Source organism: Nothobranchius furzeri, chromosome 1 (assembly GCF_043380555.1).
Source record: "Nothobranchius furzeri strain GRZ-AD chromosome 1, NfurGRZ-RIMD1, whole genome shotgun sequence".
NCBI classification, from domain to species: domain Eukaryota; kingdom Metazoa; phylum Chordata; class Actinopteri; order Cyprinodontiformes; family Nothobranchiidae; genus Nothobranchius; species Nothobranchius furzeri.
This window is the reverse complement of record NC_091741.1, coordinates 68,284,851-68,305,426: the sequence shown is the minus strand read 5'-3', so window position 1 is coordinate 68,305,426 and position 20,576 is coordinate 68,284,851. Positions and strand designations below refer to the sequence as shown.

General features: G+C 41.3%; 1 protein-coding gene across 1 annotated transcript in view; it reads right to left on the bottom strand.

The window, feature by feature from the left end:
- The window catches only part of shtn3 (shootin 3), a 72,840-nt gene extending 55,820 nt beyond the window's left edge, over nucleotides 1–17,020 (bottom strand). Inside the window, exons 1-2 of the mRNA XM_015952056.3 lie at nucleotides 16,770–17,020; nucleotides 6,635–6,695 (exon numbers count right to left, since the gene is read on the bottom strand). Coding sequence (XP_015807542.3) covers nucleotides 6,635–6,695; nucleotides 16,770–16,841 — 133 coding nt within the window. The 5' untranslated portion in view covers nucleotides 16,842–17,020. The remainder of the gene's footprint in view (nucleotides 1–6,634; nucleotides 6,696–16,769) is intronic.
- Between the last annotated feature and the right edge of the window lie 3,556 nt (nucleotides 17,021–20,576).

Here is a 20,576-nt window from a genome sequence, read left to right as displayed (position 1 = left end):
CCAGGGGCCCCTCTTCCCTCCGGTCGTCTGTTTAGCCTCTCAAAACAAGAACGTGAGACTATGGAGGAATACATTAACGATTCATTAAAAGCAGGCATCATCCGACACTCCACTTCCCCCATGGGAGCAGGCTTTTTCTTCGTGGGGAAAAAAGATGGAACCCTGAGGCCCTGCATTGACTATCGTGCCCTGAACAACATCACCATAAAGAACAGGTACTCGCTCCCTTTAATTGCTTCTGCTTTCGAGCCTGTCCAGGAAGCTCTATTTTTTACCAAGCTTGATCTCAGGAACGCTTACCATTTGGTCCGGATCAAGGAAGGGGATGAGTGGAAAACAGCGTTTAAAACACACATTGGACATTTTGAGTACCTGGTCATGCCCTTCGGCCTTTGCAACGCCCCAGCAATATTCCAAAATCTGATAAATGATGTACTCCGGGATTTTTTGAATGTCTTTGTTTTTGTCTATCTGGACGACATTCTAATCTTCTCCAAATCATTCTCAGACCACCAGGTCCACGTCCGCCGAGTCCTACAACGCCTCCTGGAAAACAACCTCTTTGTGAAAGCTGAGAAATGTGAGTTTCACACACGTTCCATCACCTTCCTTGGTTACGTCCTCGGGGGTGGGGAGGTGAAGACAGATCCAGAAAAGATCAAGGCAGTAAAGGATTGGCCCATTCCAGAGTCGAGAAAACAACTGCAGCGATTTTTGGGTTTTGCTAATTTTTATAGGCGGTTCATTCGCAATTTCAGCATTCTGGCAGCCCCATTAACTGCTCTCACCTCCACTAAGCAGATTTTCCGTTGGACCAAAGACGCAGACCAGGCTTTTCTGTCCCTTAAGCAGAGATTTGTTGATGCTCCCATTCTGGTTACACCTGACAGCAAGGCCCAGTTCATTCTGGAAGTGGATGCCTCCAACACTGCGTGGGGGCAGTCTTGTCTCAACGTTCATCTGCTGATCAGAAGCTCCACCCCTGTGCCTTCTACTCCAAGCGTTTCACCCCCACTGAAGGCCGGTATGACATAGGGGATCGAGAGCTTCTGGCCATCAAGCTTTCCTTTGAGGAGTGGAGGCATTGGCTCGAAGGTACCGAGTTACCAGTAATCGTTTGGACTGACCACAAAAATTTGTCATATCTACAATCGGCCAAGCGTCTAAATCCCCGACAGTTTCGTTGGTCACTGTTCTTCTCCCGTTTTAATTTTGTTATCACTTACAGGCCAGGCACCCGAACTGTCAAGCCAGACGCTCTTTCACGCCAGTTTTCACCCGACGATCCCTCTGAAGCCCCAGAACCCATCTTACCGGCCACATGTTTGGTGGGCAGTCTCACCTGGGACATTGAGAGACAGATCCACAAGGCCCAGGAGACTGAACCAGACCCGGGTGGGGGTCCCCCTAACCGACTCTATGTCCCCGCAAGTGTCCGGTCCCAGGTCATCCGGTGGTCGCACTGCTCCAGGTTCTCCTGCCACCCAGGGGTGAGTCGTACCATAGCCTTTGTTCGCCGTTACTTCTGGTGGCCTGGCCTGAATAAGGATGTCACGAGCTATGTTACTGCCTGCACTACTTGCATTCGTAGTAAGAACTCTCACCGTCCACCTGCTGGGCTCCTGCAGCCTCTTCCAGTTCCAGCCCGACCATGGTCCCACATCGCGCTGGATTTTGTAACAGGTCTCCCCATCTCCAAAGGCAAGTCAGTCGTCCTCACTATAGTAGATCGTTTTTCTAAGGCATGTCACCTGGTCCCGCTGTCCAAACTACCCTCAGCTGCTACTACCGCTCGACTTTTGTTTCTCCACGTGGTCCGACTACATGGCATCCCATCTGAGATCCTTTCAGACCGCGGACCCCAATTCATCGCCAAAGTGTGGAAGGACTTCTGTCGCTCCATTGGGGCTGAACCCTGTTTGTCTTCTGGCTTTCATCCCCAGACGAACGGCCAATGTGAGAGGCTCAACCAGGAAGTCGAGGACACCCTCCGTTGCCTCTGTGCCGATAACCCTACATCATGGAGCCTCCACCTTCCTTGGGTTGAGTACTCTCACAATACTCACGTCTCTGCCGCCTCAGGTCTGTCTCCATTTGAGGCCTCACTCGGGTATCAACCACCTCTCCTTCCTGGCACCTTCCCCGATTCCATCACTCCCTCTGTCCGTTCTCACATGATGGCCTGCAAACGAGTTTGGAACCATACTCGGTCCGCCCTGCAGCGCACCTCAGCCCAAAACAAGAGGTATGCTGACCGGCGTCGCATTTCAGCCCCCGCATACTCCGTTGGGCAGGAGGTCTGGTTGTCATCCCAGCATTTCCCGCTCAAGGGCGCTCCCAGGAAATTGTCTCCCCGGTTTCTGGGCCCTTTCCCTATTGCTGCTATCATCAGTCCTTCAGCTGTCCGTCTGAGACTCCCTAGCCACCTTCGTGTTCACCCAGTTTTTCATGTTTCCCAGATCAGACCGGTATCCTTGAGCCCCCTGTTCCCTCCTGCCGATCCCCCTCCGCCCGCCCGGGTTGTTGATGGCCATCCCGCCTTCTCTGTGTCCCGGATCCTGGACGTCCGACCTCGGGGACGTGGTCGCCAATACTTGGTCGACTGGCTGGGTTATGGTCCTGAGGAACGCTCCTGGGTTCCTCGTTCTGCTATCCTGGATCCGTCCCTCATCCGTGATTTTGAGCGGTCTGTTGCCTCGACCTCTCGGGGTCGGCCGCCGGGTGGCGTCCGTTAAGGGGGGGGGGGTACTGTGAGGTTCTGTGTGTGTGTGTGTGTGTGTGTGTGTGTGTGTGGTTCCTCACCTCTTCTCCTCAGGTGTGACAGGCAGGCCGCACCAGGTGCCATTGATCAGAGGCAATTAAGGTGGAGCACTTAAAGCTGGCCGGAGGAGGAAAGCAGATGCCAGATGATTAAGCCACACAGCTTGGTAATCAGGTCAGCTCTGTGTTTCCTTGCGCTTCCCAGTGTTTCTCTCACAAGTAATGTTTTGTCTCGCAGTCGTCCCGACCTTCTGAGTTCCCAGGATCTCCCAGCGTCTTCCCTGAACCGTGGTGTCTGCTTCACCCAGTGCTCCTCCTGGCTGCTGTGCTTCAGCCTTTTCATCCACGCCCTGTTGGATCCTCCTCTTCTCCACCTGCCTGTCCACCCTCGAGCCTCCAGCAAAATCTCAACCTCAGCCTGCCACACTCCCACACTGGACCTCACCTCCTCTCCAAACACTCCTCGCCACGCAGACCAGTAAGCTCACCCCCTTCAATTCTTTTATCAGAACAGTCTCCTTGCTCCTCGACTCACCTTCTGTTTTCCCCTTCAGAACCGCCTCTGCAAACCCGTCCAGAGTTCCTCCACCATTTTGAGAACCCGCTGAACTTTTCAATAAAACTGTTAAACTTTCTCCTGTGTCCGGGTGTGTTCGCTCCAGAGTCTCTTAGAATCATGACAATATTTACATTAATTACTATGAAGTTGTCAGAATGTAAAGCAATATACATTATATACTGTATCAAAATATATAGAATCAAATATACAAAAACATACAATAACTAAATATTAAAAATATATGAACATAATATATAATAAATATTCTAAATAGCAAAAATATTTCACACATAACAAACTAAAGATAATCACTACAGCACTGCACTTACAACAGAAAACACAAACTAAAATTAAAACCTAACCTTGATGCAAAGTCATCAATAATGTCATCATATGAAATCTGCTCCCCTACTGAGTGATTGATACTAATCAGAGCCAGGTTAGTGAGCCGCCCCTGAAACATAGTTGACCTCAGGTATGACTTGATCAAGTTTTGAAAAGCTCCTCTCAGCTTGAGCCACAGTGACTGGCAGAGCAGTCCAAAAGTTGGGGTAGATCTCCAATAGATCTTTATCATGATCCTTAATATTTTAGAATTGCCTCTGAAATTGTAATTTAAACTGACATAAAAGAAACTGTAGACTACCAAAAATGCCAACTTTTACAGAACAAATCATGTAAAAAATAATCAGTGCAGCCATCTGCAATAAATAAACAGGATAGTTAGTGGTGACTGGGGAGTTTTCTTCTGCTTGTAGAGTTGTTTATTTATTATTATGTGAACATGATCAACATGTGTTTGTTGTTGTTCAGGCAGGCCACAGGCTGCAGCGAGCATTTAACAAATCCTAGTTTGAATCAGTAAAAAATGATTCAAGGGATTTTTTCGAACCATTTGAATATTCGTTTCAATATTTCAGCCCTATTAGCTCTGTTAGCAATTAGTTGACCGAATTTAACCGTTAAAATCCCAGTTAACTGGTTAAAAAATTGAAAACATGCATCATGAGAGCGTACATACCTTTATCTTTCTCCTCTTTTTTTTTCCTGAATCAGGAACCTGGTGGTTTTAGCCTTTTTATGTTCATCTCTTCTGTTTGGCTCTTGACTCAGTAAGTTTCCTTTAGTCAGGACTACACAATTTGACCTTGATGGGGGGGGGGGGGGGACCACAAAATCGTTTTGTTTTTCCTTATTTTATTCGGCCATTTCACACAATTCAGAAAAACCTGAAAGAACGATAGGCCTGTGTATATGATATTATGAATGAAATGGGCGTTGAATGGAAGAACATCAAGATGTGATTGACTTTAGCCATGTCAATACAGTTTATTCAGCCCCTAACCATTTGGGAAGACCCAGAGGTGAATTCCCCCGCCGCACCCCTCCCCTTCCTCTTCTTCTTACACACACGGTGCACCTGAACCTTCAGTCAGCAGGAGCGCCTGCAGCTGCAGGGGGTGCCTAGCCTAGTGAACTAGACCAAATTCTTGCATTGCAAAGTTTGGTCTAGGCACACTCCATTGGAACCTCCGCAGCTCCTACCAGGACTCTGGCTGGCCAATCACAGCTCTCTAGAGGGGTTTCAAACACATAGAGCTGTGATTGGTCCATAATGGTGGGCCAATCATAGTGTAGGGGGCGCCAACTTGCTGTTTCCAATCCAGACACTGTGATATGACAGATAATGGAAAACCTCGGTGCGGCGCAGATTTCTTTCTTTTTTATTTTTTACTCAGCGCTTGTGCGCCCCTTTTGTGTCATGAAAAAATGCCGCCCTGGGCAACTGCCCTGTCTGCCCGTGCCTAAAACCGCTACTGGACCCGGCAGAGAAAACTGGCTGTTGTATGCATCACGTAACCCTCTCAGGCTCAAAATAAGTTTTGATAAAAGGACAAAACACTAAGTCTTTCAGAGGTACTTCTGAGTTAAAAAATGCTCATGAAATACATATGTGGAGTAACCAGGTAGGTTGGTTTTAACATTGCAAATCTGCGATGCCTGCCTCCAGAGGGTTAAAAGCTATGGGTTGCTCTGAGGATCAATTATGGCTCAATGTGCACAGTTATGGCCCACATCACCAACACACACACACACACACACACACACACACACACACACACACACACACACACACACACACACACACACACACACACACACACACACACGTTATGATTTGTTTTAATTGTTTCCATTGTTTAGATTATGGTTAATTCAGAACAACATACCTGCGCTAACACCATATTGTTTTCAATGTTCAGTTTATGGTCAATGCAGGTGTAGGAGCGCACACACAACCACACACACTGTGTTATTTATCATTGTTCATTTTATGGTTAAATTGTTTGGTTAATTGGTCTGGTTAAATAAAAGTTGGTTTCATGGAAAAAAAATTGACTTGTCTTTATCCTACCATTTATCTATGCGGGTCCGTTTTGACCAGAAACACCAAAGATGTCACTATTGTTAATAATTTTAAATAGTAAAAAAATTATACATTTTTTTTGGTAAGTGTACTGTAATATTAGGTTATAACACATTTATATTTTATTATTACTCATTCTATAGGAAAAAATATATATTTAGTGAATTTAAACAGTTTTTGCAATCAAAAACGAGTGGTATATGTGTCTGTGGAGCCAACTAAAAAAGTATTCACACACTGGTTCCATTTATATAAATACACACTAAGCCAGCAATTAGCTGAAAAAAAAAAACAACATTTGAAGAAAACTGGTGATTTTAAGCATTTTCAAGCATTTTTAAATCATGGGTCCAAATGGACCCGCTAACACCACAGGTGTAAACAGCTTTCTAACACAATAAAAGGGTTAAAAACTAGGTAAAAATGTACCACGGTAACAATTTAAGCCGTATTACTCCAGTAAAATAAACCAATACAGCATTATTTTGGTACTAAACCTCCATCACGTCACACAGTCCTCAACAACAACAAGACACCACATTAAACAGGAAGTGGCTGAGAGAATGTAAAAAAAAAAAATCCCACAATTGAACTTTAACCAAATTGTAATTTTATATGTTATCTACATACAAAACACAGTTACATCTTGAAATGAAACCATAAAAACTTTAAGTGTAAACATGATATTCCTACTACTAAAAGAAGATGAAAATTTGAACATTTGTGACAAATTCAAACACTAGACAACAAAATTAAAGTTCTTGAAATCTTGGCAAAACATCAGTCTAAATATGTGTTTTGGTCCTTTTTCATGAACTGAATTTAGCTGTTTGAAAAGCTCTTTAATGAAGGAGACATCAGGCTGAGCAGGTGAAAGAAAGACTCACCTCTCTTGATGTGTTTGAGTTGTCTCTGGGCCTCGTCCCTCTCCTCGGTCAGTCGGCTGCACTGTGGGAGCAGACAGCAGGTCAAACTCTTAGATCGGATTTCACAAGAACACAGGTCGTCAGTACCAACGGACAGAATTACGCGGAGACACGGGCAAAACTATGTCAGGATTAGGATAGTGAAAACTTCTAAGATGTCACACTTTAAGAGGTAAAGATGACAAATAGATCATCTGAAGATAAAGGATTTTTATTATTTAATTAAAATACAACAAAGTGCAGAGGCCCTGTCCATTTAGAGTCTATGGTTCTGAGAGCTCTATTTCTTTACTTTCCAGTTCTTTTTCATCGTGTTGAAAGCAGCTCTGGATTTGTTGAGATGAAATTTTACAATGCAGATGGGTATGTTTGAGATTAACATAGCTTCAAATCTCAATAGTTTGTGTGATGTTTTATAAACCTGGTGATTTACATGGAGTTATGTGGTTATTCACATCCATAATTATCACCTGCTGCTGCTAAACGCAACACTTCTGGAGTATCCAGTGGTTCAGTTCAGCAGGAATTTCTTATTGTTTCGAAGTCCTGAAAGACGTAAACAGATGATGTTCAAGGCTTATCTACAACTGGTACCATTGGATTTATTTATAACTTTTATAGAAAAACACATTTCAAAGGTCTGTTCCAAACTAGAGTTCATCTCTCTAGAATATTCCTTTTTACACTGATTTGTCTATATTCCTGTATGCATGGATATTCGTGCAGATGTTCTCCAATTAATGATTTCGAGTTTTCAAATGCGGCCTTTTATCTTATTTATTATGCTTTTATGTATCTGCTCTTGTGTGCTTTCATTGGTTGTCTCTTCTTTTATCAGGTTAAATGTAATTGTCTTATTTTCTCTTTGCATTACATATGAGAAATCTCAGCTAGGTCATATTTGTGAATGAGAACATTTTCTCAGAAGGCTTGGTGGAGAAAGGCTCATGGCAGCTTGGTTCAGGATGAGAAAATTAGACCTAAACATACCACAAGACTTCTGGAGCTAAGTGAATATCTTCACCCATAATGCACAGCAGCACATTCAGAGGGAAAACAAACCGATGATCTAAGTTATCAGTTCTGTAGTGGTGATGAATCAGACTTGGAGGTCAGATAACAGACTGAGTACTGATGTAAACAGGTGTTTCAGCATGTTTTGTTTTGCTTTAGCAGAGGATAAAATGCAGTAGAAGCAGAACTCAGTCGACTCCCCTCCCTGCTGGATGGGGCATGGTTCATCTTCCTCGTCTTCAAATTGGCTTCAGTAAGGAAACAGACAGCCCATCAGAACCCATATCAGACTGACTCACTCTGCTGACTGGACGACTGTCCTACAAAAAGATTCTGGAACTGTTCGGTTTCACTTCCTCTGGATACAGTGTTCTTTTATGTCCTATTTTTAGAACAAGTAACTGTGGAGGAGTTGGAACGCTGGGGAGATGAAGCCTGAGTGGATTAAACAGCAGCTTTGTGCTTCAGTAGAAGACAACTGACACATATATTTAATCTCCTTTACAGACTAGCTCACATATGAATCAAACGATGAACATCATCTTCTCTGTTCACATGAAAGCCTGTTTTTGCTCTGCAGGACAGATGCAGAGTGGGACTCTGAACGACCATGGTCGATAGTGGAGTTTCTGCAGCGCCGCTCTGCTCTCCACACGCTTCATTTGAAATGGTAATTGGAACTCGTAAAGAATTCAGTGACCTCCTGTACAGCAAAAACAATAGTGTGGTCGGAGAAAATTGTCCCTCTGGGTTCAAACAACCTCCAAAGAACACTGAATGTCTACAAGGTTGTTTTCTAGAGCAAAGCAGAAAACAAACAAAAAAAAAAAAAACTAATTCCATTTTTTGTTCTTTTTAAAACACAGGAAAGGTTTTTCTTTACCTGCTAACGTTTTGTTTACGGCAGCAAACATCGTCAGAGCTGACGCTGATGGTGGCGTCACTTCCTTCTCCATTTATCTGCGGGCAGCAGAGGACGTTGTCGCCCTTTGCTGCCCACTCTCCCCTCTCCGATGATGCAGTCCCATGCACGATCCAACGAGTAAACTCCATCGTCTCTGTTCATGGTCCCACATCCACGTCTCCTTATCTTGATAGGTTCTTTTATCCATCTTTTGTATTTCTGTTGTTCGGTGTTTATGATCCTTGTGTTGTCCCAGTCCATTATATGGTTTTCTCTTATGCAGTGACCTGTTACAGCTGACTTCTTTATTGTGCTTTCTGCTTCTTGTTTTGCTGCTCTTGTGTGTTTTCGACTTGCCTCTTTCTCGCACTCCTTTCTATGTTCTATTGTTCGTGTGCTGAGTTGGCGTCCGGTTTCTCCTATGTATGTTTTATTGCAGAGTTTGCATGGGATTTCGTAAATGACTCCACATTTAAGTCCAGCCGGTATCTTGTCTTTTGGGTGTACTAGTCTGTTTCTAACTATTGTGTATGGTTGGCGGGCAGCAGAGGGCGCCAACGTCCTCTGCTGCCTGCGGATAAACGGAGAAGGAAGTGATGCCACCATCAACGTCAGCTCTGACGATGTTTGCAGCCACAAACGAAACGTTAGCAGGTAAAGAAAAAACCTTTCCTGTGTTTTAAAAAGAACTAAAAATGGAATTAGAAACTAGACACAGAAAGAAAAAACCAAAGATGTTTAAAGAAAAATACGGACAACAAGGAACAAAGGACTTCCGTCGTTTGGAACGTTTACATCAAAAACGTGCACGTCTTAGAAACCACCTTCGCTTCAATTTAAGATGCCGGAACGAAAACATCATGCTAACAAGCCTACAGCTGAAAACACCAATCCAGACCAAGACAGCACAGAACATAATGGAAAGAGCAAAGAGAGCACTACTCAAAGAAAGGATAAGAAACGTCATAACCAAACAGAAGCAAGTGGAAAACAAATTGGAAAGAAGACACCTGGACTTAAAAAGGAATTACAAACTTGATGAACAAACGGAGGAACTAATTAAAGGACACATGATGGAAAAACAGGAAAAAGAGTTCATAAAAGTAAAAGAAAGACACATAAAAAAGTTAAACAAACTCATCAACAAGAAAAAGAGCAAAGAAATACAAGGTAACTCCACACCAAACTCATGGGTATGTAACATTTCACAATACGAACTAAGAGAAGCAGAAGAGAGCATATTAAAGAAAGGTTTAAACTTTGCAGTCACACCAAAGAAAATACCATATGATTAATTTATCGTAGCAACAGAACTAGCATGTCAACAGATCACAGATGAGGGAAAGAAAGCAGAACTTAGAAATAACGTTGATGGGATATTAAAGAAAAGCAAAATTCAACACAGCAATATTACAAAAGGAGAACAATCAGCCATGACAGCTTTATCCAAAAATGAACAGATAATTATTCTACCGGCAGACAAAGGAAGAACCACAGTGGTAATGGACAAAGAAAAATATAAACAACAGATGAAACAGATGCTAGAGGACAAAAATACATACAAAATACTTTAAAAAAGACCCAACAGAAAACATTAAGAAAAATATGAAAAAATTACTGAAGCCACTACAAGAAAAAGGCAAAATAACAGAAAAAATGTACAAACACTGGATTCCTACAGCAAACATAATACCAAGAATCTATGGAACACCAAAAATACACAAACAAAACACCCCACTTAGACCAATAGTTGACAGCATAGGTACACCAACATACAACATGGCAAAAGAAGTCAGCTAAATCATCAGCCCGTTATTAGGTAACACAGATCAACACTGCAAAAACAGCACAGAACTGGCAAAAGAACTAAGAAAGATTAAAATAGAACAGCGGTTCCCAAATTTATTTAGCCGCGCACCCCCTTCTATGCCCCGACCATGTTGACGCACCCCCCAGCCCCCACATCAGGGCATGGCTATATATATATATATATATATATATATATATATATATATATATATATATATATATATATATATCAGACATCAAGCTAAACAGACAGGGTTAAAAAAATATGATCGACCTTTTCCCCATCACTTTCATTTTTTTAAATAGTAATTAATAAGCATTCGATTGCATTACAATTTCCTTTGATTTAATTTTAAATAAATATTTAGAGTGCCCAGGTAGCACATAAACAATGCAATTTAAATGTTTAACCTGTGGCGCCAGCTCTCTCCTTCCTTCTGCTCTGCATAAACCTGAGCTGATCACCTACTTGTGCGTAATCAAATGTCTATAGGGGAAAAGATGGAAAAGATATAGCCATGAGGTTCACTTTTACCTCAGACCAACTTATTGCTGTTTTATGGTGTGGCTGAATCTGCGATCCGCTGCCACGCGGACTGGAACAACAAATGCTGCAGTAACATGAGTTGTAGTCAGGTTCATGAGGAGTCACTGGCTGGAGCGGACCCGACTTTAGTACGTCATCCCAAAATAGAAGCTAATATCTTAATTTGACTTGGAATGAAAAATGTTATAAAACCTCTTAAAAGTTTTTATCACAGAGGAGGCAGCGCTCATTTCTGCTTTCAGTCTGACGACGCGGCGGAGTTTGCGCAGCGTGCGCGCTTATTGAATCTGTGTGTGTGTGTGTGTGTGTGTGCGCGCGCGCGCGCACGGCACAGCTCCATGAGCTGCTCCAGTCACAGCGTCTCGTTATTGGCGCTATTTAAACCAATGTTGTAAAATTACTTCTGCCCAGCCCAGATGTGCTCACTTGTACACCCGTGAGCCGTGGTTCCGCTGGAACGCGTCTGACCTCTGACAGACGCACTCTGAACTTCAGATCTTCAGCGCGCTGTTAATAGCCTGACACGTTTAGAATGCTGTCCCACAGTCAGTGTGCCAATATAATAATATAATAATGCTAAAATGCTCAGATGGGAATCATTTCTTGATTTATTTTGTTACATCCCGAATGTTCTGTGGGTGAGGTTTACAATGTCAGAACACCTGCATGAGACAGGTGTTAATTACAATCTGCCAGAATGACTCACCACCTTCAGATTTCTCCAGCACCGTTAAAAATGATCAAATACGGAACATATCGGTGTGCGCAGGCCAGAGTGCTGAAGCTCGGCGCATTGCTATTATGAAGCTAGGGCACATGCGGAGGACACGCGCGCGCAAAAATATACTTGTTTTCAATTACATTTATCGGGCCCACTTACGTTTTCTTAGGCCCACCCACAAATGAGTTTCTGGCTACGCTAATGGTGACATATGACAGACTTCTCTGAGCTCCGCAGCCATTACACTTTTCACCTCGTGCACCCCCTAGAGGCAGCTCGCACCACACTTAGGGAATCCCTGCAATAGAAGATAACGACATACTCATCTCACATGATGCCACATCCCTGTTCACAAAAACACCAACCCAAAAAACCATAGACTTAGTAGTTAACAGAATCAGACAGGACAAGACTTTACACAAAAGAACAAACCTCACAGCAGATGACATAGCACAACTGATAGGACTGGTAGCTAACTCCACTTACTTCACATATAACAACACACTATACAAACAACTGGAAGGCTTCGCCATGGGTAACCCGTTATCAGCCACCCTGTGCAAGTTTTTCATGGAAGACCTGGAGCAAAAAGCCATAGCCACTGCCCCCCCAAACTGTAAAATAAAATTATGGAAACGCTACGTAGACGACATACTGGAAATCATACCAAAAGGACAAACAGAAACACTAACACAACACTTAAATAACATTGACGACACGGGCAACATAAAATTCACTTATGAGTTAGAAACAGAAGGCAGCATAGCATTTATGGACATGAAAATCACCAGGCAGACCAACGGGACCCTAAACATAAACACATACAGGAAACCAACACACACAGACCAATATCTATTATGGACATCAGAACACCCCACCATACACAAAATGTCAGTAATCAGAACATTATATCACCCAACAAACATAATAACAGAAGAAAGTGACTGTAAACAAGAGGACAAACACATACAACATGCTTTAAAGACCTGCGGATACCCGGCATGGGCAACAAACAAAGGAAAACGGCAAACAACAACAGAAAGAAAAGAACAACCTAAGCAAAGAACCAGAAACCCAAAAAGACAAGAACCAAAACCAGTGATAACCCTACCATACATCAGAGGCATAACAGAAAAAATAAGAGCAGCAATGAAAAAACACAACATAAACACACCAACAAAACCATTCACAACAGTTAGAAACAGACTAGTGCACCCAAAAGACAAAATATCAGCTGGACTTAAATGTGGAGTCATTTATGAAATCCCATGCAAACTCTGCAATAAAACATACATAGGAGAAACCGGACGCCAACTCAACACACGAACAATAGAACATAGAAAGGAGTGCGAGAAAGAAACAAGTCGAAAATACACAAGAACAGCAAAACAAGACGCAGAAAGCACAATAAAGAAATCGGCCGTAACAGGTCACTGCACAAGAGAAAACCATGTAATGGACTAGTACAACACAAGGATCATAAACACTGAATAACAGAAAAACAAAAGATGGATAAAAGAAGCTATCGAGATAAGGAGACGTGGATGTGGGACCATGAACAGGGACGATGGAGTTTACTCATTGGATCGCGCATGGGACTGCATCGTCGGAGAGGGGAGAGCGGGCAGCAGAGGGCGACAACGTCCTTTGCTGCCCGCAGATAAACGGAGAAGGAAGTGACGCCACCATCGGCGTCAGCTCTGACGATGTTTGCTGCCGCAAACGAAACGTTAGCAGGTAAAGAAAAACCTTTCCTGTGTTTTAAAAATAACTAAAAATGGAATTAGAAACCGAACACAGAAAGAACGCACCAAAGACGTTTAAACAAACAAACGTTTGTAAAAACCAGAAACATTTAGCACCTACAGCCAGGTTTAGGGCTAGGGCCACACTGAAGCAACTAAGTAGGGTTACAAGTTACTTCAGTGGTTATCTACGTATCTTAACATATTACAGTTGCTGTAGTTGTGTCACCAAAAGTAAAAAATACAAAAAAATCTAAAAACACGCCTGTTCAAATCTGCTCGTACTCTCTTTCACCCTCTCCCTGCACACTTCTAATTAACAAATGTCCATTAGTCTGTTGTCATAACAACCAACTAATGGACAGCTCCATGAGCCAATTGAGCACACGTTACATTCAAAAGTTCATCAGGAACACCAACACTTAGAAACATTTCCTAAACAGAACTTTCCATCTGTGGAGTTTTTCAGGTTATTTCTTTGGAAAGTGGCACTCGACTGATGTGATTTTCAGCCAATCTGTGTTTTACTCAAAACCAGAATGTAATGCAAGCTACTGAAGAACGATGGAGATATACCAGCTGCAGTCATCTCACTAGCCACATCTTAAATGTCACACTCTTTTTTTTTTTGTCTCCAGCTTCAGAAGTCGCTGAATTCCCCCAAAGGAGCCTGATGTTTCTCACACTTTCAGAATTACAGAAACTAAACTGAGAGAAGCTCTAGACAGAGTCAGGGTGGGCTCCAGACACCCCAAATGAATGATTTTACAAAATGTTGAATGAATCTTCTAACAAATTTCAACAACACAATTACAAGGCCCTGGGTTTAATGCAAGGAAACTGAGAACCCTTGCAAAATTGCACAATTTGCAAACTCTGGAATGCAATTTTCTCGGCAGACAGTCACAGCCCAGTTCGGTCACGGCTGAACATCATTTGTAGTGTTTCCTGTTTCTTCTCCTTGCTAGGCCAGCATGCTGAACATTCACAACCACATGTAGTGCAAATGTTAACTAGCATGACTTAATTTGAATGTAAATTCATTTTAAGTAACTAAAAAGAGCAGAAACCATTGAAAATACAAAAGCGGTCTGCATCCATTCCAAATCTCTTCCAGTTCTGTTAAGACTCCCAGCGCTCTGCTCTACAGACATCCTGGAACAAGCCAGGATCTGAATGTTAATCATACCTGAAAAATGAAAGACACTGGTTCCTTTGTGGATTTTAGCATTCATCTTTACACCAACAGTCCCATCAGCTGTGTGATGATTCATTCATTCCCTCAGAACTGAGTCCCACCGTGACCCAGCTGAGTTTATCGGCGGTTTGTGGTCTGATGGCGATCAGTTAGCGGTAGAGTTATAATGATCTCATCTGGAGCGGCTGAGCGGTTTCCTGTTCTGGGGTAAATCTGACATTTAAACCAGAGTTCTCATCGTTTCCTCATCCCAACAATAAATGGATTCCTAAGCTTGAAAAGTATAAAACCATAGAGAGAAAAAGTTGTCTGCATCAGGTAATGGATGGTATTTGATCTTCTTTTCTTTTTACAGGCTTGATCAACAATTTGAGAAGAAACACTGGATAAATGCTTGCATTAGTACAAGCCATCTTTTTAACTTAAGGGGCAGGTCGACCACTTGGAGAGCACACCTTAGTTCTTATATAACTTACTGCAACGTGTAGAGAGCTTTAATGAAAAAAGGAAATATGTCATGAACCACTTGAAAGATGTGATTGAGACTTTTGAGAACGTAATCACTGGATGTACGCCTAAAATACTTTGCTTATTGAGCAGACACAATTCAACATGGCTGCCCCACAACAAACACAAACATGGCTATAACTCAATTTTACAGATATTGAGCTCATGTCTGGTGTTGTAGTAGCTGAGAGTCATTCACAAAACACTCGGAGTGCAAACAGATAATATGAGAGCTTTTTGATGACCTTATCCTACCTAAACAACAATAATTCTACTATTTATCCACATAAAATTGTTGTATTATGAAACTGTAAGATAATAAGCATTAATTTTACTATTAGATTTTAATAAATTGAATCTGATTAGCTTTATTTCACATTAATGACTTTACAACTGTCACCTACATCACATTTCTAATGACATTTAAAGCGAAGAGGTTTGAACTGATGACAAAATAGTGGTTTAAGTTGAAATCTATAAAAGGCAACAAAATCAAGCTATTGTTAAGATAAAAATCAGCATGCCATTTACTCCCTCTTCAGCAGGGAGGTCATGGCCCAGTTTTTCTTGCTCCCTAATCCTAACCCTACCTGCTTTCTCACACGCTGTCAGCTCCAATGTCCCTAAAGAACAGGAGGAGGGCGACAGTTCATCAACACACTGATGCAGTCTTTGCTTCAGCTTCAACCTCAGCTCTGAGGTTGTTTAATAAAAACAATGATCGAAAGTAAAATTATTTACTGTAACTACTAAGCAATTTGAAACTTTAACATGCCCCCCCTAGGGGTGTGGGTGTACCACCATTGGCTGAGCAGCAATTAAACATCTGTTTTCTGCACTAACTCATATCAGCAATAACAGATTCTTCAAATGGAAGTTTATGCTTCTATAATCATAATTTTCAACAGTTTTGGATTCAAGTCATTTAAAATCTTTCAAAATTAATACTGGCAGGTCACAGGCCCTCAAAATCAAAGTCATTGCTTCTCTCATATTAACGCTTCTATTTGGACAATATCTGTCTGTCTGTCTGTCTATCTATCATCTATCTATCTATCTATCTATCTATCTATCTATCTATCTATCTATCTATCTATCTATCTATCTATCTATCTATCTATCATCATTTTTTTATATCACCTTTAACCTTAAGCAAAGCTTCTGCTATTCTTAAAACAGTATTTACAGCTTCAATCAATATTTACACCAAATATAGTCTTAACCCTCTGGAGGCAGGCGTTGCAGATTTGCAACTTTAAAACCTACCTACCTGGTTACTCCACATATGTATTTCATGAACATTTTTTTTAACTCTGAATTACTCCTGAAGGACTTAGTTGTTCGTGCTTTTATCAAAACGTATTTTGAACCTGAGAGGGTTAAACATATATTCCTGTATAAATGTAGGTTTAATCTCTGTTGAGCGTTAAAATGGCGAGTAGGGCGACACGTTCTGGGAGGGGTCTGTCTCTTTCATGTCTCCATCCTCCAGGAGAAGCCGGCCGGCGGATCACAGCTGGAACGAGCCGCAAAAATGCCCCATTTGAGCCGAGAAGTCACATAAACCGATTTCTCTTCAAACAACGACGTTATGAACACAGAAAAATAACGATATTAAGAAGACGTTTAATGCTTTTTTTTATCGGTTTACCTCTGTTTGCGTGTGAGCGTCCCTCTCCTCGTCGCAATTCTCCATCTGCGCGGATGAAGAGCATGGAAGCATTTCCTGGAAAAGGGTGATCAAAATAATCCCGTTTCTGTCGTTATAATCGTAAAAAAGCAGCAAAGAGGTGTTGGTCCGTCAGCACATGTCTGGATTTAAACACATGATGGGATGGAGAGCAGGTCAATGCACTGCTGCCGGTGACCAGGATCCTCCCACCCCTCCTCCTCCAGCATCATCACCCCACCCCACCCCTCCTCCAGCGGGTCGAACAATCTGCGCATGCGTGACAAACCATGAATGAAACCTTAGAATTTAACTCCAATATTAGCTTAACTCCGAGGTAGACAAGGTTTGTTTGGGTGAAAAATTAGCTAAAATTCTTACTGTGAGCAAATTGCTGCATTCAAAAACAGCTTTGTTCTTATAAATATATAAACTACTACTACTACTACTACTACTACTAATACTACGGCTGCTACTACTACTACTGCTGCTACTACTACTATTACTACTACTACTACTACTACTACTACTACTACTACTACTACGACCACTAATAATAATAACAATAATAATAATAATAATACTGCTACCACCACTACTACTACTACTACTACTACTACTACTACTACTACTACTAATACTACTACTTGCCATGTTGAGGGGAAGGTGTCTGACCCACGACATGCAGAATCATCAGCCATCAGTTCAGTTCTCTGGGAGAGAACCACAGCATCACACCCTGTCCTTCTCTCCTTGGTCCTTGGATCTTTGTAGCAAACAGTTTTGTATTTGAATAAGAACTTTGATATATTCGATGACAAAGATAATTAGTTCTTTTAGTTACATCCTGTTGTATAATAGCCGTTTTTGTTTTGTGATCCATTTGACTGCTTTTAAAGCTTGAAGTTCTGTTCTGTATTTTCAGCTTTAGAGCTCCGTTTTACTTTTGGTATTTATACGTTCGCCATCGGAATTTGTTTTAATTATCTAGCTCCGGCGTTTTCGTTAGTTAAAGTAACTTCGTGTTTTCTTCCATGAGGCCTTTTGCCTCAGGCGTTTTGATTTCTGCCCCGTCACCTTCGTTTAGCTATTATAGAGCAAATTTAGTATTATTGCAGTCAAGGACTGAGTATTTACTCTTTATTAATATAATACATTTTTATTTATACTCATCCCTTTGTCATACCAGTTATTATGTTACCCCTCCACCACAACTTCCATCTAAGGGTTTGTAACATCGTACATAAAATAATTTATAATATCATATAAGGCGGTAGTATTTGCAGCTTAAGGAATGTGTCATCTTTTTTCATTTGGAGCCCCAAAGAAGTAATCCCAGTTTAGAGGATGTGGAGTGACAGCTGGGACTGTCATAGATTACAAGGCAACTCTGTGGGGACTCCATTCTCCTACAATAACATTTTGCTATTATAAGCAGGCTTAGGAATATACCTTTACCAAATTAGAACTTTTTAGGGATCCTGTTGTAGAGTTATAAGCAGTGGACAGATGCCAGAAGGGCAGAACCAGTTATGGGCTTCATGGTTCTCCATCGGTGTACTGATGCTTGTATTTAACATGGACTTGATTTTAATAAACCAGTTATCTTTTTTAACTTAAGCTTTGTCATGCCACTCCAAGATACGGGACCAGCTCAGCATGAAAATTAATCACAGTTGGATGATGTTTGATGAGACAGTCTCATAAAATAATCTTCATCTGAATCTTTATCCTCCAGAGAACCATCCTCATTGGCCTGCAGACAGGGATGCTGTCTGAGTCCAGAAACTGCTGACTTTCTGAATAGCAGAAAGAGTTTTTGAGGACAAGAATAGGAAATCTAACGCTTGTAGAAATAAGGTCCCGCCTTTCTCGACTCTGATTGGCTAGATGGGCTCCACTACGATTGGCTATTTCAGTTAGCAGCAAACCGACTGTCCCTCTGCCTCCAGCAGGAAGCGGTTTTGGGGTTTTTGTAAAGAAAATGTGAATATAGGGTTATAATAACCATTCTGTGCTGTTTTGCAAAACTTTTTATGTTTTAAGTTTCATAAAAAACCGAAAAACTAAGGGACTGATAAATGTACATAAAAAGAAAAATACATTATATAAATAATTTATTAGGAGGATAAGTAAAGAGGCAGAAATTAAATATAAAAAATATAAAAACAGATTAATAAACATAATGAGAAATTCTAAAACTGCATATTATAGTGAAAAAGTAGAAAACTGTAGAACAAATAGAGGGTTGTGGATAGAATTAAATAGGATTATTGCAAAAGGAGAGACAACTCTTATGTCCACTATGCTTTAGACAAAATGATAAAATGATTGAAGACATTAAAGAGATATGTAATGAATTTAATAATTTCTTTGTGAGCGTGGGACCACGGTTGGCAGAAAATATAGTAGGACATGGGAGTGATGAGGTGGAAAAGAGAGAAATAAACACCAGGACTATGTTCTTACTGTAACTCCAGGTTTGTTTTTGTCCTCTTAGGTGGCAGACATGTCAACTGAAACACAAGTATAGAATCATCCAGATTGTGTGCTGGAAAATGTTAGCCTAGTGAACTAGACCAAATTCTTGCTTTGCAAAGTTTGGTCTAGGCATGCTCCATTGGAACCTCCGCAGCTCCTACCAGGACTCTGGCTAGCCAATCACAGCTCTCTAGAGGGGTTTCAAACACATAAAGAGCTGTGATTGGTCCATAATGGTGGGCCAATCATAGTGCTCTATCTGCTTAGTGAACAAATCACAGAGCTTTATCCGCTTTGTGGGCCAATCAGGGCACTCTATATGCCTGGTGGGTGGGATGATGCAACAGAGTGAAACAAGAGTATGTCACATTCATTGTCCAGTGGAATGCGGAGATCATTTGAAAGACAACGGTAGAACCCGCCCCACAACCGAGAGCCGTCAATGGAGCGTTGCCAGACTAAATAATACATTTATTTAGTCTGGCTTGCCAGGCTAGGAAAATGTAAGAGATCGATCATACATCCATTTTTTAAAATTGCTTTATTATTTATATACTAGCTAGCTGTGGTCTACAAATGATTCAGACTACAGCACGGATAAAGCAGAGCTGGTCCTTGATAATCATTCTAACCTCAGAATTAATAAGGTTTTAACTGTTGGCTGTCTGCAGCTCATCAGGGAGCTGTCCTACAGTGACATCTACAGGCTTGTCTTTGAAACTACAGTTTTGATCTATTTGACGTTAAAAGGCTCTTAAATGATATTTGTAAAAACAAACGGCTTACTGAGATAACGAGGTTTTAATAATTCATGTATGCTATTGCTGTTTTCTGTTGTAAAATTTAAATAAATGAATAGCTAAATATTAGAACCATCCATTAACTAAATTAGCATACTGTTTTCCAATTAAACTACACATTTTTGAATTTTAGAAAATTCATCTCGAAAAGTCAAACTTGTGCCTCAATGTTTTAAACACGCACTCTGTAACCGTGGTCCATGAGATCCCTTATTCAGCATGTTTTATTTGAGTTGTTTCTGTGCTTCAGCACACTTGATTTTAATCAGTGGTGATTTGCAGACTTCTGCAGATCTTGATGGCCTGTTGAACAGGTAATTCAACAAACTTTTCACTTTTCAGTGACCCATGTTTATTGTTACTTCTCAGTGTTTACATGACATCAAAATGTGACTTCAAAAATATAGGCAGTTTCTATCTATCTATCTATCTATCTATCTATCTATCTATCTATCTATCTATCTATCTATCTATCTATCTATCTATCTATCTATCTATCTATCTATCT